We start from the raw sequence: 23,026 nt of genomic DNA, 5'->3' as shown, positions 1-23,026 counted from the left end.
TTTATTCAAGAAGACTCAACCTCGAGCATCCTGCACTCACGTACCCCAGACGCAGAGCGCACGCGGACTTCGCAATTCGTAGATGAGCGCGGCTAGAAGCAGCCGCCCCCGGCGCAGACGATGCGAGGCACGAGCTAACGTTAATCATTCGCGCAGAAATCGTGGCCTCTGAGATCAAGCGCAATGGTAAAGTACCGATGCTTGAGCTGGTCACGGAGGCCATGGGAAAACAAACGCGTAAGTATGTTTCTCTATGGTACTCCCGCCACCTGAGAGATGGCGCTCGCATCTCTTTGAGATGAAATCGGCGACAGAAAGGGGCCGCATACCCGGAGCAAGTTTCCCGGCTTGGAGGAAGGAAAATTGATTTTTTTTCCTTCCTCAATGGAGGAATCCTCCATGGAGGAAGGAAATAAACCATGGAGGTATAATGGAGGAATAAACGCACCTCACCCAATGGCCAAGCTTTCCTTCCTCCAAGCTTCTATGTTTATGAGAGCGCTACCAACGCTATAACAACATGTGGCTTTTGTTTCAGTCTTTAGGAATGTGTATTGTAAATTTTATGTTAAAATAATTGGTATTTAGCATGATAATTTTAAATGAGCAAATTAAATAATAGATCCGTTTCGTCAGACAATCTTGCGTCGTGTTTTTTTAAGTTTCGGTTTCTCCGCAATGGCGCAGCCATCGTTCTTTCTTTTTTTTTTTCTCTCTCTGAGTCTGTAGCATAGCAACAAGTGCACTATCGACGCACTGGAAAGCGATGACTGTCTCTATGTTCACCAAAACAGTGCGGTAAATATTCACATTCCTCTTCCATTCGTTGTGACGATTATGGTCGTCAGCGCTACTAGTACAAAAGATGCAGCTTGCTTCCTTGCTCCCAAGTCCCGTGCTGATCACTTTTTTTTCTTCTTGGGCCGAGCTCTTGATAACCTTGGCGCCAAGGTTCCTCCCACGCTACCACCCCTCCTTACGGTTATTCGCGATTTCTTTCAAACTGCGCTGCCACTTTCTCCGAACAGATCTGTCGGATACGATTCGCATTTCAAAACGACGCGTTCGCGGCTGGACGCAGTCCCGCTGGCCGGTGCTTCCAGCTGATGCGGTAATCAATATCGCCGGGCGGCGTGCATGGCCTAGAAACCTTGACACATATTTGTGGCCCAGCCAGCCTACCTTTGAATGGCGCGAGATCCTGGCTGCAGCGCGGAGGTGCTGTCTTCGTCGGTGCCGAATTGCATGCCTATTTGGGTATCTTTAAGCGTCGCAGATGCGCAACATAGCTTTTAACGCACTATAGTGGGTTGCAAAACGTATTTTTTTTTTTTTTTCGGAAAGCGTTAGGAACGCTGTGGCTTCTGATCGCCGAGGCACGGTGCGTTTACTTGCTAACTACGTGCTGTCTGGATGTGCACTTCACCTAGATGAACATTGCGCTGTCCTTTGCGATTACAGATTGCATAAAGATAGCAGGCGAATTTTGTGTATTTCATTGTGTAGCGTACCTCGCCGCCTTTAGACTAAAGCACCGACCACGAAAGCGATATCGCCGGCTAGCATCGTTTTTCGTCAAGGCTGCTGGAGGTGCGGTACCGGGAGAAAAACGAGAAACGACATCGAAGTTTATCGTAACTTATTTCTCAGTTGTAAAATCGCAATTTAACCGGCTGTTTCTATCGTATTCAAAACTAACGCCTTTACTTGCACAAAAAATAAAAGCCCTGGTCTGCTCTTATCACACCTGTGGTCTGTGTCTTATATGTACGCGCGTATGTATGTGCAGGACCTTCGTGTTTGTATTTCCCTGGAGAACATGCTTCTTCTGTTATTTGACAAGTTGACACGATTACTGCCGCGTACTGTGTACATAAATATTTGACTTTGTGCTTAAATATTCTGATTATTGCAACAGCTGTTCATCCTACATATGCAGCACACTTCAGAAGAGCTTGACACACAATAGTTCATAGCAGTGAGAAAATTTTCAAATACTCCAACATTTTGCAGTAATATATATATATAGAAAGAAGCTTTGAGCTGTATTATGTTGTTAAACAGCACATATTTCAGTATAAAAAAAACGCGTCGTTTCTTCATGACTTGGTGTACTGCACATTCAATGCTCTGTGAAACTGTGCTTGTTACGGTGTTCTGGTACTGCTTTGCTGTGTCTGCAAATTATATAACTTTTAAAGTTCCTGCATTTTTTTTCACTGGTGTATCGTGGGTTTTGGTGTAGACTGTTCAAGTAGCAGCTTGGATACTGGAATTAGCATTATTGTAGCTTGCAGCATAACGTAATCCGCATGATCAACTTTGTTTCTCTACTGATCACTGTTATGTTTCTCATGAATAATTGCCCTGACATGAAATCCTGCAACTGGAATCAAGAGCACTTGCCACAAGCTCACTGTCCTATATGTTTTATGTTTGTGAGTTCTCAGACACTGTTCTGCTTTCCCACTTATGCAGGCTGGAGCAGGCGGTGAAGCTTATTAACCAGCTTGATGACACCAAATTTAGTGCTTTGCTTGCCAGAATTTTGCAGAAGCTGCCCTGCAAAGTAAGTTTGCGCATCTGGTGTAGTTGGCACATTTCTTGTTGATTTTCTGGTTGTGGTGAAGGAGGCCAGGTAGTTGCACCAAGCAGCTGAGTTAACATGGTTCTGCTGGGGTTTGCATGGAAGCTTTGAAGCTTAGCTTCATGTACGTGGGGGATGTATATGCCTGCCATGAGCCTTGTCATTCTGCTTCGCTTCTTTGATAGTGATGAAACTTTTGCACTGCAAAGGGAAGTTTATCATGCATGGTTTTACAGCATGCCCATTTTTGGGGTATGCTGCTTGCTATTTCCTTACCTACAACAGTGAAGCAGCCGTGAGTTTTGAGATGTGTGTTACACTAGCCATGCACTCTGATTATGTACAAACTTGAAAGGATTAATCTACCTGCTGTGGTGGCTTCGTCGTTTGGCTGTTGATCCCAAAGTCGCGGGTTCAGTCCTGGCCGCGGCAGCCATATTTCTGTGATGGCAAAATACAAAAAAAGCCCTTGTGCTGTATGATGCAGGTAAAGAAACAAGACGTGGTCCAAAACTAATCTGCAGCCCTCCACTACGGTGTCCTCATAGCCCATGTGTCGCTTCAGGACATTAAACCCCACTATTCAAATGCGCAAATGACTGATCTGGTGTTGCAGTACTTGTATCCTAGATAATCTGTGTAGTGAATGAAAGACTTCATTTTTAAATTGGTGGCCGATAACAGTTCTTGAGTGACTTGATTTCCTGAGTTTGAACAGGAATCTTCTTGTATTTGCTAGAAACAATTGCAAGTTTTCGCAGCGTAGCTTCTGAAAATTTCATTTGTGCCTTTTTGTTCGTGGCATGTACAAGTGCAGCGCCGCACAGCTTGTGCAATGCCACATCTCGCAAATGCTGTTCCTCACATATTTCACTGGCAATAAATGAAAAAAAAAAGAGTGCAGTGCTTCTGATGGGGCTGTAATTGAACAGAGTGGTTGGCAGCAATATTATAAACCATGATGAGAAGCCTCATTTGCATGCAATCCATTCCAGGATGAGCGCAGCTTCAGTGAAGAGGAAGAGCAAAAACTGCAGCGAGCCTTTGGCTGCGGTGCTCAGGAAGTCACCCTTCTTCTCGAGTCCCTCTCCTTTATCCTGGAACAGGTAAGGGACGCTCTGCATCCACTTGGGGTGTTTTGGCTAGTCAAATAGTTATTTGGCGTGAGACGGGCCACGCTGGCTGTCCTATCCTGCCTGTCTACTGGTTTTAGGCTCCTTTATGGCATTGAAAAAATTGAAAATGTGCTATGTGGTACTTACTGTAACTGAATGCATATGCAAGCTGTTCGCTTCTCAGAAGGGAACTGTAGCCCATTCCTAGTGTGTAGTTGTTCTTCCGTATCTTCATTTACTTGCATAAGAGTGTTTATAGAGAATTAGCTCTGTACTTTAGCTATATGGAGGCATTTTGCCTCTTATCACTGATCTTCTGTATCATTCGATGAAAAAAAAAAAAAATAAATGTTTGCTGTTGCATCTTATATAGGCCACAGCCAGCATGCAGATGAAACATAGAGCATAGTGCCATGCTTATCTGAAAAGCAATGTGACTGATATCACTATATCCTGTTTCATACATAACAGGCAGCGCTGCGGAGGCTGCTCAAGCACTGTGCCAGCAAAACCATATTACTCCGCCACATATCATTCGTTCTTCTTGAAGCTTGGTGAGCAATTGGATGAAAGCAAAGAGCAGTGTGAAACGAAGTGCTAACATTGGAAATCATGGTTGAAGCTGTGAGGCACTTAGTGTTTGGGCCCTGTGGCTGTAATTTTCACTCAATGTGTACTACTTTTTGAGCGCTGGTGGAGTTGGAGTGATTCGCCCTACGACCATGACATCATATGTCATTCTTACTTCTTGAAGCCTGGATCATTCGCACGACGAAAATGTGGCAAGAGGTAAAACGAAATGCGGGAGGTTGCCAGTCACGGTGCTTGAGATTTGTTGCAACAAAATATGCCTGTTGTAAAGAAGACGACACACATTTGTGACAAAGACGAAGATGGCCATGTGCTTCAGCCGTATTGCTATGAATGTCTGTGTGCTCGGCCTGGCTGACTGTTTTCACCGCGGCTCCTGTCTTGCCAGTTCCTTTCAATAAACCCCCGTCTTACACTGTGCTCATTTTGGTTGTACGGCGATGGGCGCTGACTTAGCCTGTGCGAACAGGCATGTTAGTTTTGGCAGCGTTGACTGCTATGTTTGAAATAGTGTGTAGTAACATTCTGAGTTAAGATTTAAATGACCATCAGCTTCTATCTGAACGGAGCCATATAGCTGTGAAAGAAAGCCAGAACAACTCTCTGAGAAAACTTTCCTTCACAGCCACGAGGTTGCACTCTGGTGGCTGCTGTTGAGCAAACTGCTCTCTTAATGGCAGATGCGGGTCTTAAAATGGCAAAAAAGAAAATGCGAAAATTTATATTTTTCAAAAATAGCTAATTGGGGTTTCATGCACTCTTAAGTACCTACATATAAAATTTCAAGGTCATATTTGATGTTCAGTTACTAAAAAACAATACATTTGGCGCCTCCAAAGCGTTGAAACTGTGATTTCGGAGCAGAATGCAGCTGAAGTCCACGCCTGTCGCTTTCCGCAACTGTATCCCCGATGGCCACCTTCTTGGTCTTGTTCAAACGCTAGCGCTCTTCTCTACATACTGGTATTACTCACTACTGTGAAATCCTCTTGCATTTATCCGTTTTCTGAGGCCTCTACAATGACCTCCAAATAGCTGGCATGAGCATTTCAAATGCACTTTTCTCAACTCCATGTTTTTGTCGGCACGACTAGCCTTACGGAAGTTTTCATTATATTTTTGTGGTGGAGTTTCAATTAATCCTGTACCGTTGAATTCAGAAATAACAAAGCTATGGAGCTATGCTAATTTTTCATGGCTGAGTCGGACATAGCAAATTTTGTGAACAATAATGTCAACAATTATATGTCATAATTATGGTGCATTGACATAACTGAACATTTTTATATGGTGATATACCTCAATAACGATATAAATAGCATAGCTCCACATGGGAGGCCTTTGGCTGCACCTACATTTCAATCAGAACCAAAAAATATTAAGGGAAAGTTTCTTAATGACCCATATGAAATTACCTTATTAGGCTTCGGTTATTTTCCTTTGTTATGGGAACTAATTGAGGTATGCTGAAACTAATTATTTTTCTGATGACAGGAGGAAGAGATACATGTACACACCTAATTTCAGGCCACCGCGGTGGCTCAGTGGCTATGGTGCTCGGCTGCTGGCCCGAAATACGCGTGTTCGATCCCGGCCGCGGCGGCTGGAATTTCTTTGGAGGAGAAATTCTAGAGGCCCGTGTACTGTGCGATGTCAGTGCACGTTAAAGAACCCCAGGTGGTCGAAATTTCTGGAGCCGTTCACTACAGCGTCTCTCATAGCCTTAGTCGCTTTGGGACGTTAAACCCCATAAACCAAACCAAACACCTAATTTCATTATGGTATCTCTAATAATCCTCGAGGACCTGAATACATTGAACAAAGTAATATTGTTTTACATAGTCCAAGGTTCGACGGAACACCGTCTGGTCAGGGTGGAGCATTATTTACAAATGAAAATTGGGTCACTGACCAAGTCAAAAGATGAAAAATGACGTTTCGGGTCCCATTGTAAACAGGGCCCCGTATGGGACCCGCAGCGTCATTTTTCATCTTTTGACTTGGTCAGTGACCCAATTTTCATTTGTAAATAATATTGTTTTACTATTGCATGTACAATGCCTCATTTAACAACACACTTCTCTGCCTGATGAACTATGAAAGCCCAAGTTTGTGCTCACTTGATTTTGCCATGTTGATGTGTCGCTCATGTAAACACTGTGACCTTACTCACGAAGGCTGCGCTGTCTGCTGTTTCATTTCGTTTATTAATACCCTCAAGGCATGACAGAGGGGAGTGACTAAATGGAAACACATTAAACATGAATCGAATGAGAGAGCTTCATGCACCTGAAACTGAAAACGTGCAGCGTAGGTTAAAATTGGTCGGGTTATCTGAGACTGAATCGGGTGCCACTGAAACGCGGAAAAAAATTTAAGGTTTGTCTTGGTCACAAAGCCATGAAATTATGCTTCCAAAGAGAACACAGCTGCAACACACAGCATGTATGCGTAACCTAAAATAATGGCTGCCCAACACTGTCGTGAACAAAAACTTTCCGAGACTCATTGTGCCAAAACTCAGACACTGTGGCGTCAACTGAGGGCAGAGGACAGAGACCTTTCTTTCTGCACAAAAGTGATTATTCAACTATACTTACAAAAGCAAGTTCAATCTGTGGCTGCTTAAAAATAAAAGAAATCTGCTCAAAAAAGTGGTTATGATGGGTACACTGCATGAGTAACAGTGCAGTTAGCACTGTTGTTTTCATTTTAAGCATTTTTGAATAATGAAGTAATTCTGCTGTAGTACAGCTGTTGTGGTGATCTCGGGAAACATTTCCTTTATGTCTGATAGAAACTGTGCACAGCTGAGGTGTAATTTTAACTTTATAAGGCCTCTCTTTTGGTGACAGAGCTGTTATTTTTTGAGTTGACGAAATTTTGCAATAGATTGTGTGTGTATGAAAGGACTAGGAGGGGGGGGTGCAGTTGTGAAAGTCACAGTCATTCACAGGAAAGCATACTTATTTAATATCACAGTTGATACTTAGCATTTTCAGTCCAAAATAGTTATGATATTACTGTTAAGAATGAGTTCTTTCAGTGCAAATTAGGCAAAGAGGTATGACATTAAAAATTGCTTTTACTTTCTCTCACCACAACTTGGTGTCTGGGCGGGTTTCAGGGCCTCCACAACACTGAATGTTTTTGCAAAAACACAATAAAAGTGTGTTCAAAAGCGTTTTGTCTATTGTTCTTCTTAACTAAAAGCATTTTTCGGAAATAATAGTACTTTGTTAATGTACTATGACAGTTGTTTAATTTGTTAACATGGAAGATGGTGCATAGGCGTTTGAAAGCTTGATGAAGGTGGTCTGTTTATGTTTCAGCATTTTCTACTTTGGAACTGGATATTCAATCGCATTAAATTCAAAAACATTAAGTGCGTTGAAAATTTATTTGAAGGGGCTGACCCAAAGTAAACGTGACTCGAGGGAAAAGGGAGCTTGCTTTCATTCCAGAGTACCAAAATCACTGTGCTGAGAACAGCTGATGGCACCTATTTCTTTTGGTTCATCAAATTAGTTGGCCACGTTTAGGTGTTATCTCTGTGGTTTGCCAGGTTATGGGACAGAATGCAGCTTCAGGAGCTGTTATGTGCTGGTGTTTCATCAATCTCGGCTAGAGCCATGCCTGCTTCGTGCACTACTCATGCCACCTTGTGTGTCAGCCCAGTTTTCCCAACACATCTGCTGGTCGTTTGTGCAGGCTGCATTCCACATGGCCAAGCCTCAGGTATTGCGTACCCAGCTGACTGATCTGGGCATGGAAGAGAGCAAGGTATGGCTTTCACCATTGCAGCTTGAATTTTAATTTTTGTTTCTTGCACATTTTTCATATATTAAATAGTGTACCCAATTAAGGATCATCCGGTACATGAGAGAACAAGGAAACCTCTGTGAAGAACTTGGCAAAGTTTGCTGACTTGCTACCAAATGTACTTATCACAGTGTATCAGTGTCCCAAGAGTCATCCTAAGAATTCAGAGCTCTCAGAGGAGCAGTTTAATGTATCTTGAGTAAAAAGGAAGTGTTTAATGATATTGTTACATGATGGCAAGCCGATGAATACAGTATGTGATAGATGGCTATGACATGATTTAATTGCGGACAGCCTGGCACAAGCGCTCCCGCCTGCGCTACTGCCCACTTCGTCGTCTTCTTTGACACAACCCGGGGCCACCGAGCGATCGTCCTGACTGTGCAAACTAGAAGAATGGCAGTGACAGCGAAATGCAGGACATGACAATGGGCGTGACAGAAGGGATGAACAGAGAATAGAAGTGGACGAGAAGAAGATCGGATGAACCCTGGCCCACGAAGCTTCCAGGCCACAGGTCACTAGGAACCCACTGCCGAGGCCTATAGACGCACCGAACGGCTTGGGCAGGGGATGGTGTTCTTGCTTGTCGGGTCAGTGGTGTCATAGAGTCTTGTAGCGGCAGCGTCGTCATTTTGTCGTGTCTTCTGGTCAGGGCAGGGGACGGGGTGGGCGGTGAGGTCAGTTCTGGTCTGCTGGGCGGTGCGGACCAGGTACACACGGCCAATGACCATGGCAGACGCAGGACGCCCAAGCTCCGGGACCAGGATAGCGACGATTCCCTTGCACCTCACACCAAATGTTGCGTGACGGTAAGCCGATAATTGCAGTACAACTCGGCAGATGGCTAAGGCATGGGTTGCTGTTGTTGCCTCTGAAATGGCTTACGGCATGGCACGAGTGGTCCCGCCCGCACAACTGCCCACTTCGTCATCTTCTAGTCCGTGACACACAGACTACAGATGTCAAGAGGATTGCAGGGGCAAGAAGTGGTCAGCAGAGGATTTGCAGTCTGGGGCATCAATGCGGCGTCACCTCTGGGAGCTCCAACAGCTAGTTTCCCGAAAAACGGTCGATGGAATATAGGGAGGTGCCGCGGCGAGGAAGAGGGGAAGGAGAACAGTGGGTTTGCAGAGGTGAGCGGCTGGACTCAAACAGGTGGAGTGGTCTCGAGTGGGGTGGCTCATAGCCTGGTGAGAAACGGCGGGGGTTCGTAGTCTGCACGACGATCAACGTGGGAGAAGGGGCGGGGAGGAGAGTACCAATGGCTGCGGCAGTGGCGGGAGATGTGACCAACCCTCAAGCACGGACAGATGGGCCGATCGTCAGAGGTGCGCGCGCCACTCCACAGGATTTGCAGTACCGGTAACGGGTCATGAAGGTGTTGGTGGGCGTAGCAGTAGCGACCACAGGAGGGACGGGGCTTGAACTCAGGTTTTACAGTGTGCAGCTAGAGGGCCTGCCCATGATTTGCAACCTCCTGTCAAACAGTGGCCGAATGAGAGATATAGTGGCCAGCATGATGTCCAGCAAAGGTGATGTGGAGGCAATAGGAGTCGGGGCCTCACGGCGCGTGATCCGAGTCAAGTTGTCGGTGTTCAAAGGCTGCCGTAGGGTCGGTAGATCCTCGCATGAGGAACTGGCAGCTGTGTTTGGTGAATGGTCAAAATGGTGCCCAATTCTCCGGTGTTTGGCCTGTTCGAAGCGCCTGCACACCTGTAGGACAGAATCAACCGTGGAGCAGTCTTTACAGAGAAGAAGGTTGAAGGTGTCGTCAGCAATGCCTTTTAGTATGTGCCGCACCTTATCTTCCTCGGACACTTCTTGATCAACTTTCCTGCACAGGACCAAGATGTCCTGAATACAGGAAATGTAAAATTCCATAGACATTTGGGCATGAGCAGCAAGTTCCTTCTTTGCGGCTTCGAGCAGGCTTCCCAGACAAGTTACGGAGCTTCTGTTTGCATACATCCCAGGATGTAAGATCTTTGTGGGTTTTGAACCTTACGTGTGGGGTTCCGGCAAGGTAAAATATTACGTTCGGAGCGTAGCTTACCACCTGTTATGCTTGCTGACATGCTCATAAAGCGAGAGCCTGTCCTCGATATCCATGTCGTCAATGCCACAGAAGGTGCCCAGGTCGCATGGGTGGGCCATGATGACAGGTGGTGCTGTTGGCGTGGATGGAGCTGTTTCAGTGGTCATCGCAACGGCACCAAGGTGACGACCATTGCGACGATCCAGCTTATGGGCATGGCGGGTGATGACATTATGGCGTACTTCTCGCAAAATGTTACAGGGAGGTTTCCACAAGCAATTGTGCAACGCAGAGAGTTGCTGTACAACCTGAGGCGCTTTGAGAACGCTCACGCACACACACTCAGCGTCGTTGTCTTCAAGAGCAGCGATAGTCACTTCGTTGTCAGCGGGTAACAGTTTCTTTAATTGTGTTTGGCAGTTGCCTTGCTAGTTTTCGAAAAACTTTGTTTCGAGTATTGGTAAGCTACATAGAGCCAGCAGCATAAATTTTCTATTTTTTTGTGGCTGATGCAAGACAGGAATAATTGTAGGCAGTGGATTCAATAGATTCAATTTGGCTGATGATGGTAGTAATAGGATGTCTAAATGGTTTTGTATATGAAGCAAAATGTGAAGCAAGTTTTGATGCCTCATTCAAATGAACTGCGTGCATTTATTCTGATGGGTGATTGTGGATTAAAACTGGTGATGGTGGACTGATTTGTTAGGCTTAGTTGCTTGGCAGGATTTGACACATTTTTTCAATCCTGACTGCTGGTTATGAAATCAATTAAGCATTCATTTCATTATTTTATAACACAAAGGAGAGGGTAACATTGAGATCTAGAAACACTTGATGCCTAAAATTTGTCCTGGTGCCGTTTGGTGTTTCTTGCCGTGGCATGGAATTACAAGAAAGCATGAGCTGAAAAGATATCTTTGGGAAGGGTTATGTTAAGAATGGAAACGAAACATTGGGCTAAGCTGGCTGCATATCAGCACTGTCGCAGCAGTGATATATGGAGTCAGCACAGGCAATAATGCTTAGTGCTGTGAGATTGGTTTTCATTGGCACTTACCCTCTGCAACTTTTCTTTTCGACCAGGTACAGTGCATGGTGCAATCATGGACGAGCCATGCCAAACAGGTGGTTGAGCAGCTGAAGCAGCGCTCCCTTGCCCCCAGGCAGGTTGGTGCTGCTGTTTGGACAACTTCATGTTTGCCAATTTATTTAATTGTTAGAGAACCTGCTTGTGCACCTCTGTGAGCCAGTGTCTAAGGCTGCTGTCTTGTTATGGCGAAAAGCCACAGAATCCAGTTTTCCTCTCTCTCTTGGGCACTCTTCCGCTTTGAGACGCAATTTCTGATGTGTCAGCAATGAGCTTCTGAAATCATTCTTTGACTTATGCCTCTGGCATTTGCTGCCTCACTGATGCTGTTTGCTTCCACCCTTTTATTCTGCTGCTTACACACAAATCAATGCCTTTGGTCGCAGAGGTCACCCATAAATGCTTCGCAGATGACCTACTGTGCAGCCGTTGTGAAAAGAACTCCAGTAGAAAACCATCAGTCCTTCTAGAGTGCTAGCACAAATCATATTGCTGTTTATGCAAGGTGAATGAGTAATAAGCCATATAATACTTAGGCTTTTACTCAGCGTTTGGCTTCATGTAAGCGGTATTCGATGTGGGCTTTTTTTATCATGCGTTGCAAGGCATCACAATAATTGAACTCTTACCTGTGTTGGAGCCAGTGGATAAAATACATATTGCTTATCGGATAATGTCCAGCCTAGTACTGTGCCAGTTGTTCATTTGCGTAGTGAGAAAATTTTTGGTGGTAACTCTGTATACCTCAGTCTCTGAAAAATGACCCATCAATTTTCGTGGCCTGAATGTGTGCAAACGTGTGCATATAACAGTGCTTGCAGTTGTTGTGTAGAGGGTCGTCCACTCTTAGTTAGAATGCGCTAGCGCATGGCCATGCTCTTGGGAGGGTCACTGCGTCCGAAACGGCTGCGCATCGACGCGAAGCGGCAGATGACGCAAAGCACCACGTCCAGGTACACCTTCTCCTGCTCCACTTTGCTGCGATGAGCGACTGTGTCGCATGCGGTGGCCCTCTGAAGAGTGCGGCCATGCGCTAGCGGGTTCTAACTAAGAGTGGACGACCCTGTACTTGTGTTGCTGTACACACAGACCCATGTGCTTCTCTTTCAATCCGTGCATTTTTTTATTACACTCCTTGCAAAAAGGGAGACAGACAAGTGAAATGGACCATTAACTAAGGATGTCATTTGTGGCAGCCTTACAGTAAAAGTTCGCTAATTCAAACTCCAGGGTACCGGAAAAAATGATCAAATTTTTGTATTTACTTGCATAAATTGTGCACCCCTAATTTATTACTGGAGTTTATAAAAATAAAGAAGGCTGCCAATTGCATAGTTAATCGAATGGAAAAGTAGGTGCACAAGCACTGCTTGATGGAGTGCAAGCAACATACGTCCGCTCCATCCGGAGTTCCCAGCAAGAATCCCACACCACCTGTGGAACGCGTGCTACAGGCCACAGATGTAATACAGCTGCCCTCTCATTGGCTGCAGCTGTGCAACCGTGCTGCCGCATTATTGGCTAAGCCGCGTGACGCGCGCGTCGCCACCTGCCAGTGCCTGCTCTGTTCTTTCAGTGCCTGGTGAAAGAAAAAAAAATACACAGAGCGCCACCCTCGTCGCTAGTACAAGGTGCTGCCGTAGGGAGCGCCACCAAAATGGATTTTTATGTCGCGCACTGGTCTGTGTAGTCTGCTTGCCAAGCCGGGCTTGTATTCGCGTGCAATGCCAGGTTTTTTTGGTGTTTCCAATGCAATGATGAGGCAGAAATGATGCCAGGACATGCGAGGGGGAGTTGCCGGATCTAATATTTGGTTCCCTGTTCACTCAGCACCCGTCAAGGGGCCGGATTAAGCTACGCGCGCACATATATGTGCTTCGAGAAAGTTGGCGTTGCAAGCATGCGGCGCGCCCCAGCAAAAAAAATTCTGGGGGCACTTTGTTGACCTAAAGTGCGGTGAGGCGAAAGTCTTATGCGCGGTGTTGCTCCTTGTGTCACTGATGTGTGGTTAAGATGTTAAGCTTCGCCTCTAAGAGTGGAGCTGCTGCCAGGGAGTCCACAGAACGCCATCGCCCGTGCGGATTGTTTTTTGAGGAAAGGAAATGTATCTGTCTCGCATATCTGGGTGGACACCTGAACCTCACTGTAAGGGAAGGGAGGAAGATGGGAGTGAACGAAGACACCGTATTCACTAGTTCATCCAAACCATCGAGCTGGAATAGGGTGCTCATCTCGCACTCCGGAGACCGGGGTTCGATTCCCGACTGTACCGATTTCCTACTCGGTTTTATTTATTTATCTGGCCTGACTAGAAGAGTTAATTAGGCTAACTGGGTAATTAAGCAATTAACTAAACTCAGTCCCACTTACTTGGAGCATAACTATACGATCCCTTTAATTGGTTGCATGGTTACTAGCCAAAGTACAATTGGCCCCGTTTGAAATTCGCGCACTGTGACGTCATGAACGTTTCGACCAATTGAAAAGCGTGACATTTCTGTCGACAACTTCTGCTTACAACGATGAGGCATTAAAGGCTTCCGCCTTAATATCCAGCAGCGCAGCTGCTGTTCAGCTAACTCGTGTACAAAATGGGCTTACAGCATCTTTATGGCTTTTTCATTGGGATCAGAACAGGAAAATGCAGAAGAAAATCATTTATCTTAATCGCCTCAGCTGCTTTCTCGGGAGTGGCTTGTTTGGGAAATACTGGTTTGCATCTTGCCTTTCGGTGATGCCGAATGCATAATTTGTCAGGAAAGGTCTCAAGAAGCGCACAGCTGTAAGTTCCATCAGTTTTAGACGGTAGGTTTTGTCTTCATCTTGGCACTTGAAAAGTTTCGAGGCACACACTGCTGGAACAGCATGATGCACCAACGTTGCTAACGGTTTAGGGAGAGTTGGATTCGCTTTCAGCATTTCATCAGAAAATTCCCTGAGGATGTCCAGGGCAAACAGCAACTGCTGTGAGAAATAAAGGAGCCCACCTCGGCCATGACTACATGCGATTGTCAAGAGCGGTTGGTTTGTTGCTGGTCTCACGGACATACCTACGCAGCCGCCGCAGTTCATTTCTTCACTGATGACTCTCGCAATGTAACCCCCCACATTCACAGTTGCAGAGATCTGCTGTGAAGGCATGAATAAGGGCAACACAGTTGTATCCAGCCTTTTAAGCACATGAGCAGCTTTTCAGAGATGTACAGCCTTTGTCAAAAGTTTGGAGCCCAGGGGGTTTGCTTCTGAAGCACACTGTCTGGTTCGTAATGCATCTCCAGTGCTCCAAATTTGCTGAAGGCAAGATTTCCCGTCCTGCTTCCTCCAATGAGTAGGACTACCACGAATGTTACAGGAGTCCCACTGTGAGGCTTAGAAGCAAACCCCCTGGGCTCTAAACTTTTGACAAAGACTGTACATCTAGGTTGGCCTGCGCAGGAAATGTCTCGGAAGGCTGTATGGGAGACATTATTGTTTTTACAGTGTGAGCAACATATGACAGCATATTGGAGGCAGCTATTCCTGTCTACAGCACTTTTTGAAGCCCTGAAAGGGCAGCGCATACATCCAAGGTGTCACTGCATCTCGAACACATCTGCAGCGTCCCGAACAATGATTCTATTGGATAGCTCTTGAACTTGTGAGTAAGCATGAATGAGAAGTTCTCAACTATCAAGAGATATCTCACACAGGCAACGCTAAAGCACGTGCTGATCAAAAACGTCTCATTTGTTAAAAATTCACGTGGATGCGCACACCTCTTTTTTATGTCCTCCAAGTACATTGGCATTGTCGCCTCAAGCCAGTGCAGACGAGCATTAAGGAACTTCTGGCGTATGTGCTGCATTGTATTGCTTGTATCAAGAAGGACAAACCAGTGATAAGGGATCTTCATGAATATGATAGTTGGCCAGCCATTGCAAAAATTGGAGGGGACACTCAAGCTCCGCCTTGAGGGTGTGACGCGATAGCATGATGGGTTAATTCCCATATATGCAGAAAGTGAAATGGACGCGCGGAGTGGCGAGCCACGCAGAAACACTGCCAGGCGCCTTGCTGAAACGCGCGGGACTCAAGTTGCAGTCGTAGTTCATTCGCACATTGTTCTCGACAAACCTGGTGCCACGAACGCCAGCACAGCTGTCGCGCCGAACAAACGGGCAGCAAGCCGGAAGCTTTGTGGTGAACATGCCTTGGATGTGCGTTGCATTGTTTACCGCTCACCGCGTGATTCCTGCATCCCCGCACGGCCCCACTGTGCCCGAACGAAATGAGCGGGAGGCACTGCCGTCGTGCGCTATCTGTTGGGGCAGTGGCGTACATTGGGAGGAGGAGGAGGAAGTGCTTTTAGTGGGCACCGCTTGATGGCGCTACGTGCGCGGCAAGCGAAGAGAAGAAGCGGAAACGTACGTTGCTACTCGCTTAACTGCGACTTTTGTAATTTCCATGCTCATAATTACTAACATCCACCACAGTACATGTCTCTAAAGCAACCTTCTTAGACAACACCATATTCACTAGACGTGCTTTTGTTCATTCCAAACCATCGAGTTGGTGTGGCGAATTGGTTAGCGTGCTCGTCTCGCACTCCAGAGGCCCTCGTTTGATTCCCCAACTCGACCAATTTCCTACTCTGTTTTATTTATTAATGCTTTTGGGATTTTTCGCTCACGGCCAGCGCCGCTGATGCTGACGACACTGGCTTTTCTGCGGCACAGGGACCTTAACACTATTGCGTTAAAAGATGTACTGCAATTGTGACCAGCTTGTTCTTTTAGGTGATGTAAGGCAGCTGTTATTGCTGGGGATATTACCTGAATGGCTCTTCTCACATTAATTTTTTCGTTGTTGTTCGTGTACATGTGCTTTCGACTCTGATAATGCCCTGGTTTCACTGTCAAGTTTTTTTGTAATTCATATGCATCCTTGAGGTAATTTGATAAAATTGCTGCTTTTGGCCCAATGTCGTGCACCAGAAACTGGGAGTGCACGTTTCTGAGCACATGGCAGGGATCAAAACTTAGAAACAGAGGCCTTCCAGGGTCACTTGGATGTACAGTTTTGTATGTCACAGTACCACTACCATGTATCTTCATGGCATGTACTTTATGGTTGTCGGTGACGAGTCTCGCGTGGCGGAAGCCACAGGTTTCTTCTTTCTTTATAATGAATAGTATGAGCTCATGAATTTTCACGTGGTAACTGACTGGAATTCTGTCACAGAACAAAACAAAACAAAGAGTTGTCTAAAACAGCATCTTAGCTACCATCGCCTGCGCCAACTTCGTGGTGCCCAACAAAGCAGTCCTGCTGCTTGTGGTACTGCAGATTTTCTTTGATGCGCATCTCATTATCGATAAGAGAACACTCCCTTGGTTGTGGTGCAGTCAAGATTTCAGCTTCAGCCTTAAGTCAAGTCTCAACTAGTTTTGTGAGTCCTGTATGCCGATGTGAGATGAAAGCGTCTTTCTTCTCCGTAGCTTCACAATGACTTCACTCCACACATGCTCATAAGCTCTTGTAGACAGGTGTCTCAGAACAACACAGCAGCAAGTCTATCTCCAGACCACGTTGACCTTTTTTCCTGAAATTTCGGATCTGATCGAGCAGAAATAAGGCGCCAGGATGGCTCTCTGCTGCTTTGTATCGTATATAGGAAAGCTTGGATGCAAAGGTGTCCTTTTTAAGCTGTTTTAGCTCTTCCTTGTACCTGTCAACAGTCTGTTTTAGGCGCAGAATTTGGCTTCTGAGATCTCTTTCCTTTTGTTTCCACTTAGCTTGTTCAGTAGTGATGTAACTTGGTGACACTTTGCTGTCGATCTGCATGCCTCTGTCGTGGTTCTCGTTTCGAGAAGTTGGCGCTGTGTCTGTGGGGAGATCCTATTCAGCCAACTGTATGTCTATAACTATTGGAGACGGCGACAGATTTGAAGTAGATGCTGCGGAAGCATCTGTCGACTCTTTATAGCAGGCTTTCTTAATGCTCACCATGCTCCGCTCACGTATTACCTTCGGCTGCATGTACCGGGGGCAGTCATCGAAAACCGAGGGTACAGCACCTTTTCTCAGCCGTGTTCTCTTGCCTTCAATAAAATCTTGTTTGAAATGCCTGCTGCACACTTTAGTGTAGCACAATGCATTGTCCAGTGTCCAGTCGCTCCTTCGAATCGTGGTGAGCCACTTTTCTCACAAGTCAATGTCGGCTGGCACTTCGTGAAAAGACAGTCCTGCACTTTTTCTTTTTTCGTGCGATGTTCGACTTGCACAGAGGAATGCAACAACACGACATTTTTGCACACTTCAGTCATTCATAAAGAGCAAGCACATGCTCGTCACGTCAAACACAGGCACCACAGAAAAAAATGGCTGCGACTTACCGGTCAAATGATTTGAGAAAAGCGCACGCGAGCGAAGAGCTTCTACCTTTTTTTGTGCCGCCCCCTTGCGGCGGAAAAGCTTCAAGGGGGAATTTCCGGGCACTGCAAAATACAGGAGGTGCTGCACCTGCCTGTCTCTCGCATTCCAGGTCGCGATTACGGGCAGTAGTGCTAGCGCACTAAAAAGCTTCTACTTGACGCTCCCTGCTGCTGCACCAGAGCACCAGCATGCACGCGGGTGCGCGTTACGCAGGCTTGTTACGATCGGCGCAACCTCTCCGTCGTGTGCGGCTGCGAAGGGTGCGAGTGTCGGGGGGGCGATTTACACTCCGTTTACCTGGCGGCAGTTGCTTTCTCGGACAAATGTTTGCATGCATGCCAGAATCTGAAGCTACCGAGCAGTTTGCTATTCGGTTAGCCACTAGTCAGCCGGGCCACACGCATGGGCGCCGTTTTATTGCCTGTTATCTCCATTTTCCTCCTACTGCTGGCTTCGCGATTGTTTCCTTGCACGTTTATTGCTTTGAGCTGCGCACATGCCGTCATGCCATCCCGCAGAGAACTACATAACACGGGGCGGGGCGGGATAGAGTGTGCGTCTTATTTTAGAGTCAACTAAGTTTTTTTCGGCCAGCAATGGGTGCAGGTTGGGGGGGTCGACCTTTAGGCGGTAGTATACGGTACAGTAATAGGGGATATTCAAAATTCCGCAAGTGCGCTTTCCCGCATAACAATGTTGCCCCAAACAAGATGGCCGACTTCGCTATAAAGGAACTGCGTGGGATACAGGACAGGCGCTAAAGGTGTAGATAGAATGTAAGAAACGTATTTTGGAAGAATCAAACAAAAAACCAATCTTTCTTGCTTTGTTTCAGCTGGAAACGCATAGTCGGCCATCTTGTTTGGGGCAACATTGTTATGCGGGAAAGCGCACTTGCGGAATTTTGAATATCCCCTATTGTAAGACCCTCCTGCATCCTTCACAGTGTGAATGTGTAGAGCTCCACGACTACCGCACCACACCCATCATAAATGACACCGTCACGTGTTTGGAGGCTTCACCACACAAACAGCTAACGGCACATGATGAGCGCAAGAACGGAACCATGTGGATGGAAGCGAAGGAAACGGTTCAGCAATGCCAAAGTAGTGAGAAAGAAAAAAAAAATAGGGTGAGAAAATACCAGTGACGCAGTGATCGACGTCCGAAATGGTGCTCAGCTGGGTTTGGTTAGCTGGTAGATGCTGGCTGGTGCGAATCTCGGAAAAGCGGAACCAGAGTTGAAGGACCCCAGCGAAACTGAAATTAAGCAGTCTGTCTGTTCTTGGAGATGGGTTCGTTCTCCGTTTGTCGTCACGCCGCTGTCGTATGCACATCAGAGTTGTGTGAGCGACTGTGCATCATGAATCTCGGGTTTTGAGCAGGGCTATTTCGATGATTTCTTGCTGCGCCGGTTGTACCTAGACACGGCCTCCTTAGGGATCCGTTCAGATTAACCAGTGCAAGACCCGCACCGTCCGAATTAGCAAGTGTCCAACTTCATAGACTTACATGGGCATTGGCTGGGTCTGAGCTGGAAGTTTGAATTATCTGGATTCCGAATTAACAGGGGTCAAATCGATGAGTGTTTACTGTATAGCATGCGCAGCATGTAGATTTGATTGTAATGTTTTTTCTGCTCTTCGTTTGCAACTTTCTTTTGAAGGGCCATTGTTTGACTTCGTGACATGCTGCGGCTTAGAGAATGGGAATGACAGTAGTGGGCTGTAGCAAAAATCATTCTGCAGCTGCGAAATGTGGACTGGGAGGTTCAAGTGAGAGCAGCGCAGCAGTCTGCAGCACGGTCCAAGAGGCTGCAGGCCCTGGTGGACCTTGTCGTCTCCACAGGAGCTGCACATGATCACCTCCTGTTGCAGTTTTCACACGGGCAGCTCTTCAACCTCTACACACAGGTGCGCTTCACTTGCTTTTCAGTTGAAAATTGCCAGTCTGTTTTGTTCCTGGGGTTCTCCATGAACCGTGAAATTCTTCTCTATGCTGGCTACTTCTACAGGAACTGTGGTACTTGCAGCACCATGCAGGTGATGCCACCGCTGTGTGATTAGTGCTACAACTAGCACTGGTGTACCTAACCACTGGCATCTCCACTTGATGCTAACGAACATAGCTGTTTACTTCCGCGTGTTTTCGGCTGAGGGATGGGGTTCCGATGACATGTTCAATTACACACATTAGATGTACTGTGGGTTTTGAAACTGGGTCAGCAAACTTTCACCCTACTTTCGAACTTTCACTTTAGTTTCACCAGCACAAGTTGGTAATTTTTCCACAGGGCATTCGTTAAGAAGCTTGGTATGGATGTATGAATTTCAGCTCACTTTATCACAGCGTTCATGTGCAAGTGTTGCCAATGAGAACTTTATGCATTGTGTGCTTAGAACCATACACCAAGTGCTCAAGTAAGCTTATTGTTTTTTGCAGGCATTATTATGGAGCACATGTCGTGGTTCTACTGTCGAGCCTTGTTGTTCAGAACCTCACTAAAACGTTGCACTGCTTGCATTCGGAACTCACTGGAGTAAACTTGCAACAATGAGTGTTGGCTAGCAGTTGCTGCAAAAGTTTAACCTGTGGAGAAGCAGAGGTGTCAGAAAGTGGGGCCTAATGAAGAGATGCAAGAAGCCATTCATTTGCTGTCTTTTTTTTTGCATCTTCTAGTATGTTTCTTTTTCAAAGTGAGAAGGCAGGTCATCGGGGTCAAATTTGCATGGTCATTTATGATCCTCGTGATCAGATAGGCTTTTTGTTACAGTACTTATCCACAGATGGGCCCACCACACTGTTGAAAATCCATTTTCACGCTCCTCTCTCAAAGGTCTCACTGGTCAGGAAGGGTGCAACAGCTTTGTGCAGGCTGACTAGGTAACGTGGAGCAAGTGACGATTTGTACTCTTGGTCAAATGTTTAGGGAATCTCCCAAGGTGGAGTAATTTTGTAATAAGGGAGCATTTTACTCACTGTCATCCACCCAAGCACAGTCATACGGCTACAAAGGAAAGCTATAAAGCTTCCACAGAAACTTCTTGGTTAAAGAAAAAAAATTGTACTCTTGTAACTGGGCAACATTCAGCAGCATTCACCACACTGCTTTCTTTCTGTCAAAGTAGTGCTGTGTGTGAAAGCGATGAATGCATCTTGGCCGACAAAGAATTCACTTGACAAGGTATAGTTACTGAAATCTGCATGAACTGCAGCATGTCTTTTGGCTTCACATAATATTCTGACTTTACAGCAGAATTTCGATGATACAAATCTCACGGGGTCGCGAAAAATGTTTGTACCATTTGATATTGTATCATCCAAAGCGGACAAAATCCGTACTCAGAAGCTCGGGAAATGCATTCATGCAGATCTGTTTACAGCCAGGCGCCATTGCTCACTGCTCGCGTACCGCACGACTGGTGATCGTGGTGTCAGCATCTGACTACATGCAGTCACTACACTACACGCATGTCAGTACACGCAGTGTGTAGTGCTTTAGGGTGTGGTTGCGGCTCATGTGTTCATATCATCCGTGATAGTGTGGGAAGTTTTTGGAATGCCCAGAGTTCTTCGCAATGTACTATGTCGAAAATTTTAAACTTCAAATCATACTGAAATTCTTAGCATTCATGATCCATTCTGTTGAATTTGCGATCTGCTAATCTTTGTATTTAGACTTAGTAGTATTCCCTTTTTGCATTTCTCAGAGCCTGCCTATGCTTGAGTTATTGTTGGCGTCCTTCCTTGTTGCAGTTGGAGCAAATTCAAGCACAGCTTGACACCCTCATCTGAGCCAGCCCCGAAAGCCTGCCTTCCCTGTTGATACTGTCCTCACCTTCTTGACCCTAGTTGTGCACAGGGCTCCACCGACCACTGGCTGGACCACAGTCGCCGATATGCTTGTCACTTCGATTAAGAACATTTTGGCATTATCTCAGCTGCTGTATAATTGCAGGCAAACACTTTACTTTGCTTTAGGATCACTCTATATGTAGAAGCTGGTTTTTTCCTTCGGTGAAAAAGTGATGCTGTTTATTAGCAAAAAGTAACTGTGCAGCTCAGGTTTGTCACACTCAGGGTTTGCGATTTGAGTCTACTTCAGTGCGTCTAGGGCTATAGGAGACACGTTTATGACTGTGTGCATCTTGGTCTACATCAGTACTTGGAAACTGCTTCTAGTGTCAGTGATGGAACGCGCATGTGTTGACTGATGCCCAGAAGAGTGTGTGACATTAGGGTTTCTCTTGGCTTGTCTGTATGCTTTCTTGTGGTAGTAAGTACTTCAGCGTGGTCATGAGGGTTGTATGAATCTCGGTGGTCGTTGTAGTGAAATGCACGGCTCATTGAACAGTGGGTGCTTTGTTTGTGTGGCACAGATTTGGCATGGCTGTTCATGCGAGTTATTGGCTCTCCTAGTTATATTCTGTTTATTTTGGAGCCAAGAAATTTCAGGCACCATAGGACCTGGTAAGCAGCTGTAAGCAAATCTCAACTACCGTAAATGCATTGAATTAGTTTGTAAGGTTATGTTACGATTGAAGGTATAAGGAAGCGAGCGTTAAGATTTGCAAGTGCTGTTGGTGGGATTCAGGGAACTTGGGTGCACAGCTTGTGGTGGGTTCGTCAAAGGTTGTTGGGCAGTACGAATGTCACATATGGACCGGTGGGTCTTGAGTGCCGATTATTGTGGTTGGCTGCGACGTGCTGCGATTGGGGATAAGTATGGTGAAGCATGGCTATGAGGTCATCGAATAAACGTTCATTCTTCACTAGTTATTTTTAATTTTTTTTTTCCATGTAGCTGCACGCATATTGATTATCGATTATCACTTGTTTGTTTGACTGTGTACCCAGTGTTTCAGGGAAGCCTGCCACTAATCTCTAAAAATAAGGTTTTTGAGGTAAAGAAAGGCTTTTTGTGGCATGGTAATACTGGTGTTGGTGCACAACAAAAAACGGGTGAATCGCATTACTTAGTAAATTGGTTAACTAAATTCTAATAGCCGCTTCACTGCTATAGCGTGGGCGGTGCAGAGAATATCTCTTGGCTGGTGCGCCATTTGATGGACATCGCTGTGCACGCCCCAGAGGCACACGTTTTTCGAAATGCATGAGAAATAGCCCAAAAGCTACAGCAGCACGGGTAATTGCATTTTTGAAATTTTAGAAACTGATGTGGCTATTACTAACATTCCTACAAGTCACTAATCTCAATCAGGCGCCTGTCGGCAATACCTATAGTCGGATACAACTTAAGAAGGCAGCGGCTTTTCGCCGTCAAAGAACCCCTCTCCAGCCAATGGTGTCGGCCGTTTCTCATGACCCTGCTAGGGTGACAATGCAGGGAGCGGTGCCACAATGGAGAG

The 23,026-nt window shown here is 46.0% G+C and overlaps 1 protein-coding gene and 1 pseudogene across 1 annotated transcript; one reads left to right on the top strand and one right to left on the bottom strand.

Moving 5' to 3' along the window:
- Window positions 1–700: 700 nt before the first annotated feature.
- Vlet (COMM domain containing 10 protein valette) lies at window positions 701–22,925 on the top strand. The gene is made up of 7 exons (XM_089544174.1): window positions 701–798; window positions 2,479–2,569; window positions 3,583–3,693; window positions 8,005–8,076; window positions 11,240–11,323; window positions 19,406–19,570; window positions 21,414–22,925. Exons 1-7 carry the CDS (start codon window positions 767–769, stop codon window positions 21,450–21,452), a joined length of 594 nt encoding a protein of 197 aa, XP_089400300.1. The 5' UTR covers window positions 701–766; the 3' UTR covers window positions 21,453–22,925.
- On the bottom strand, window positions 13,002–17,529 carry LOC149341891 (uncharacterized; annotated as a pseudogene).
- Window positions 22,926–23,026: the final 101 nt, after the last annotated feature.

The sequence above is a fragment of the Amblyomma mixtum genome, chromosome 5 (genome assembly GCF_055824585.1).
Source record: "Amblyomma mixtum isolate Tamu chromosome 5, ASM5582458v1, whole genome shotgun sequence".
In the NCBI taxonomy this organism is placed as follows: domain Eukaryota; kingdom Metazoa; phylum Arthropoda; class Arachnida; order Ixodida; family Ixodidae; genus Amblyomma; species Amblyomma mixtum.
The sequence above is the reverse complement of the archived record's forward strand: the minus strand, read 5'-3'. Positions and strand labels throughout refer to the sequence as shown.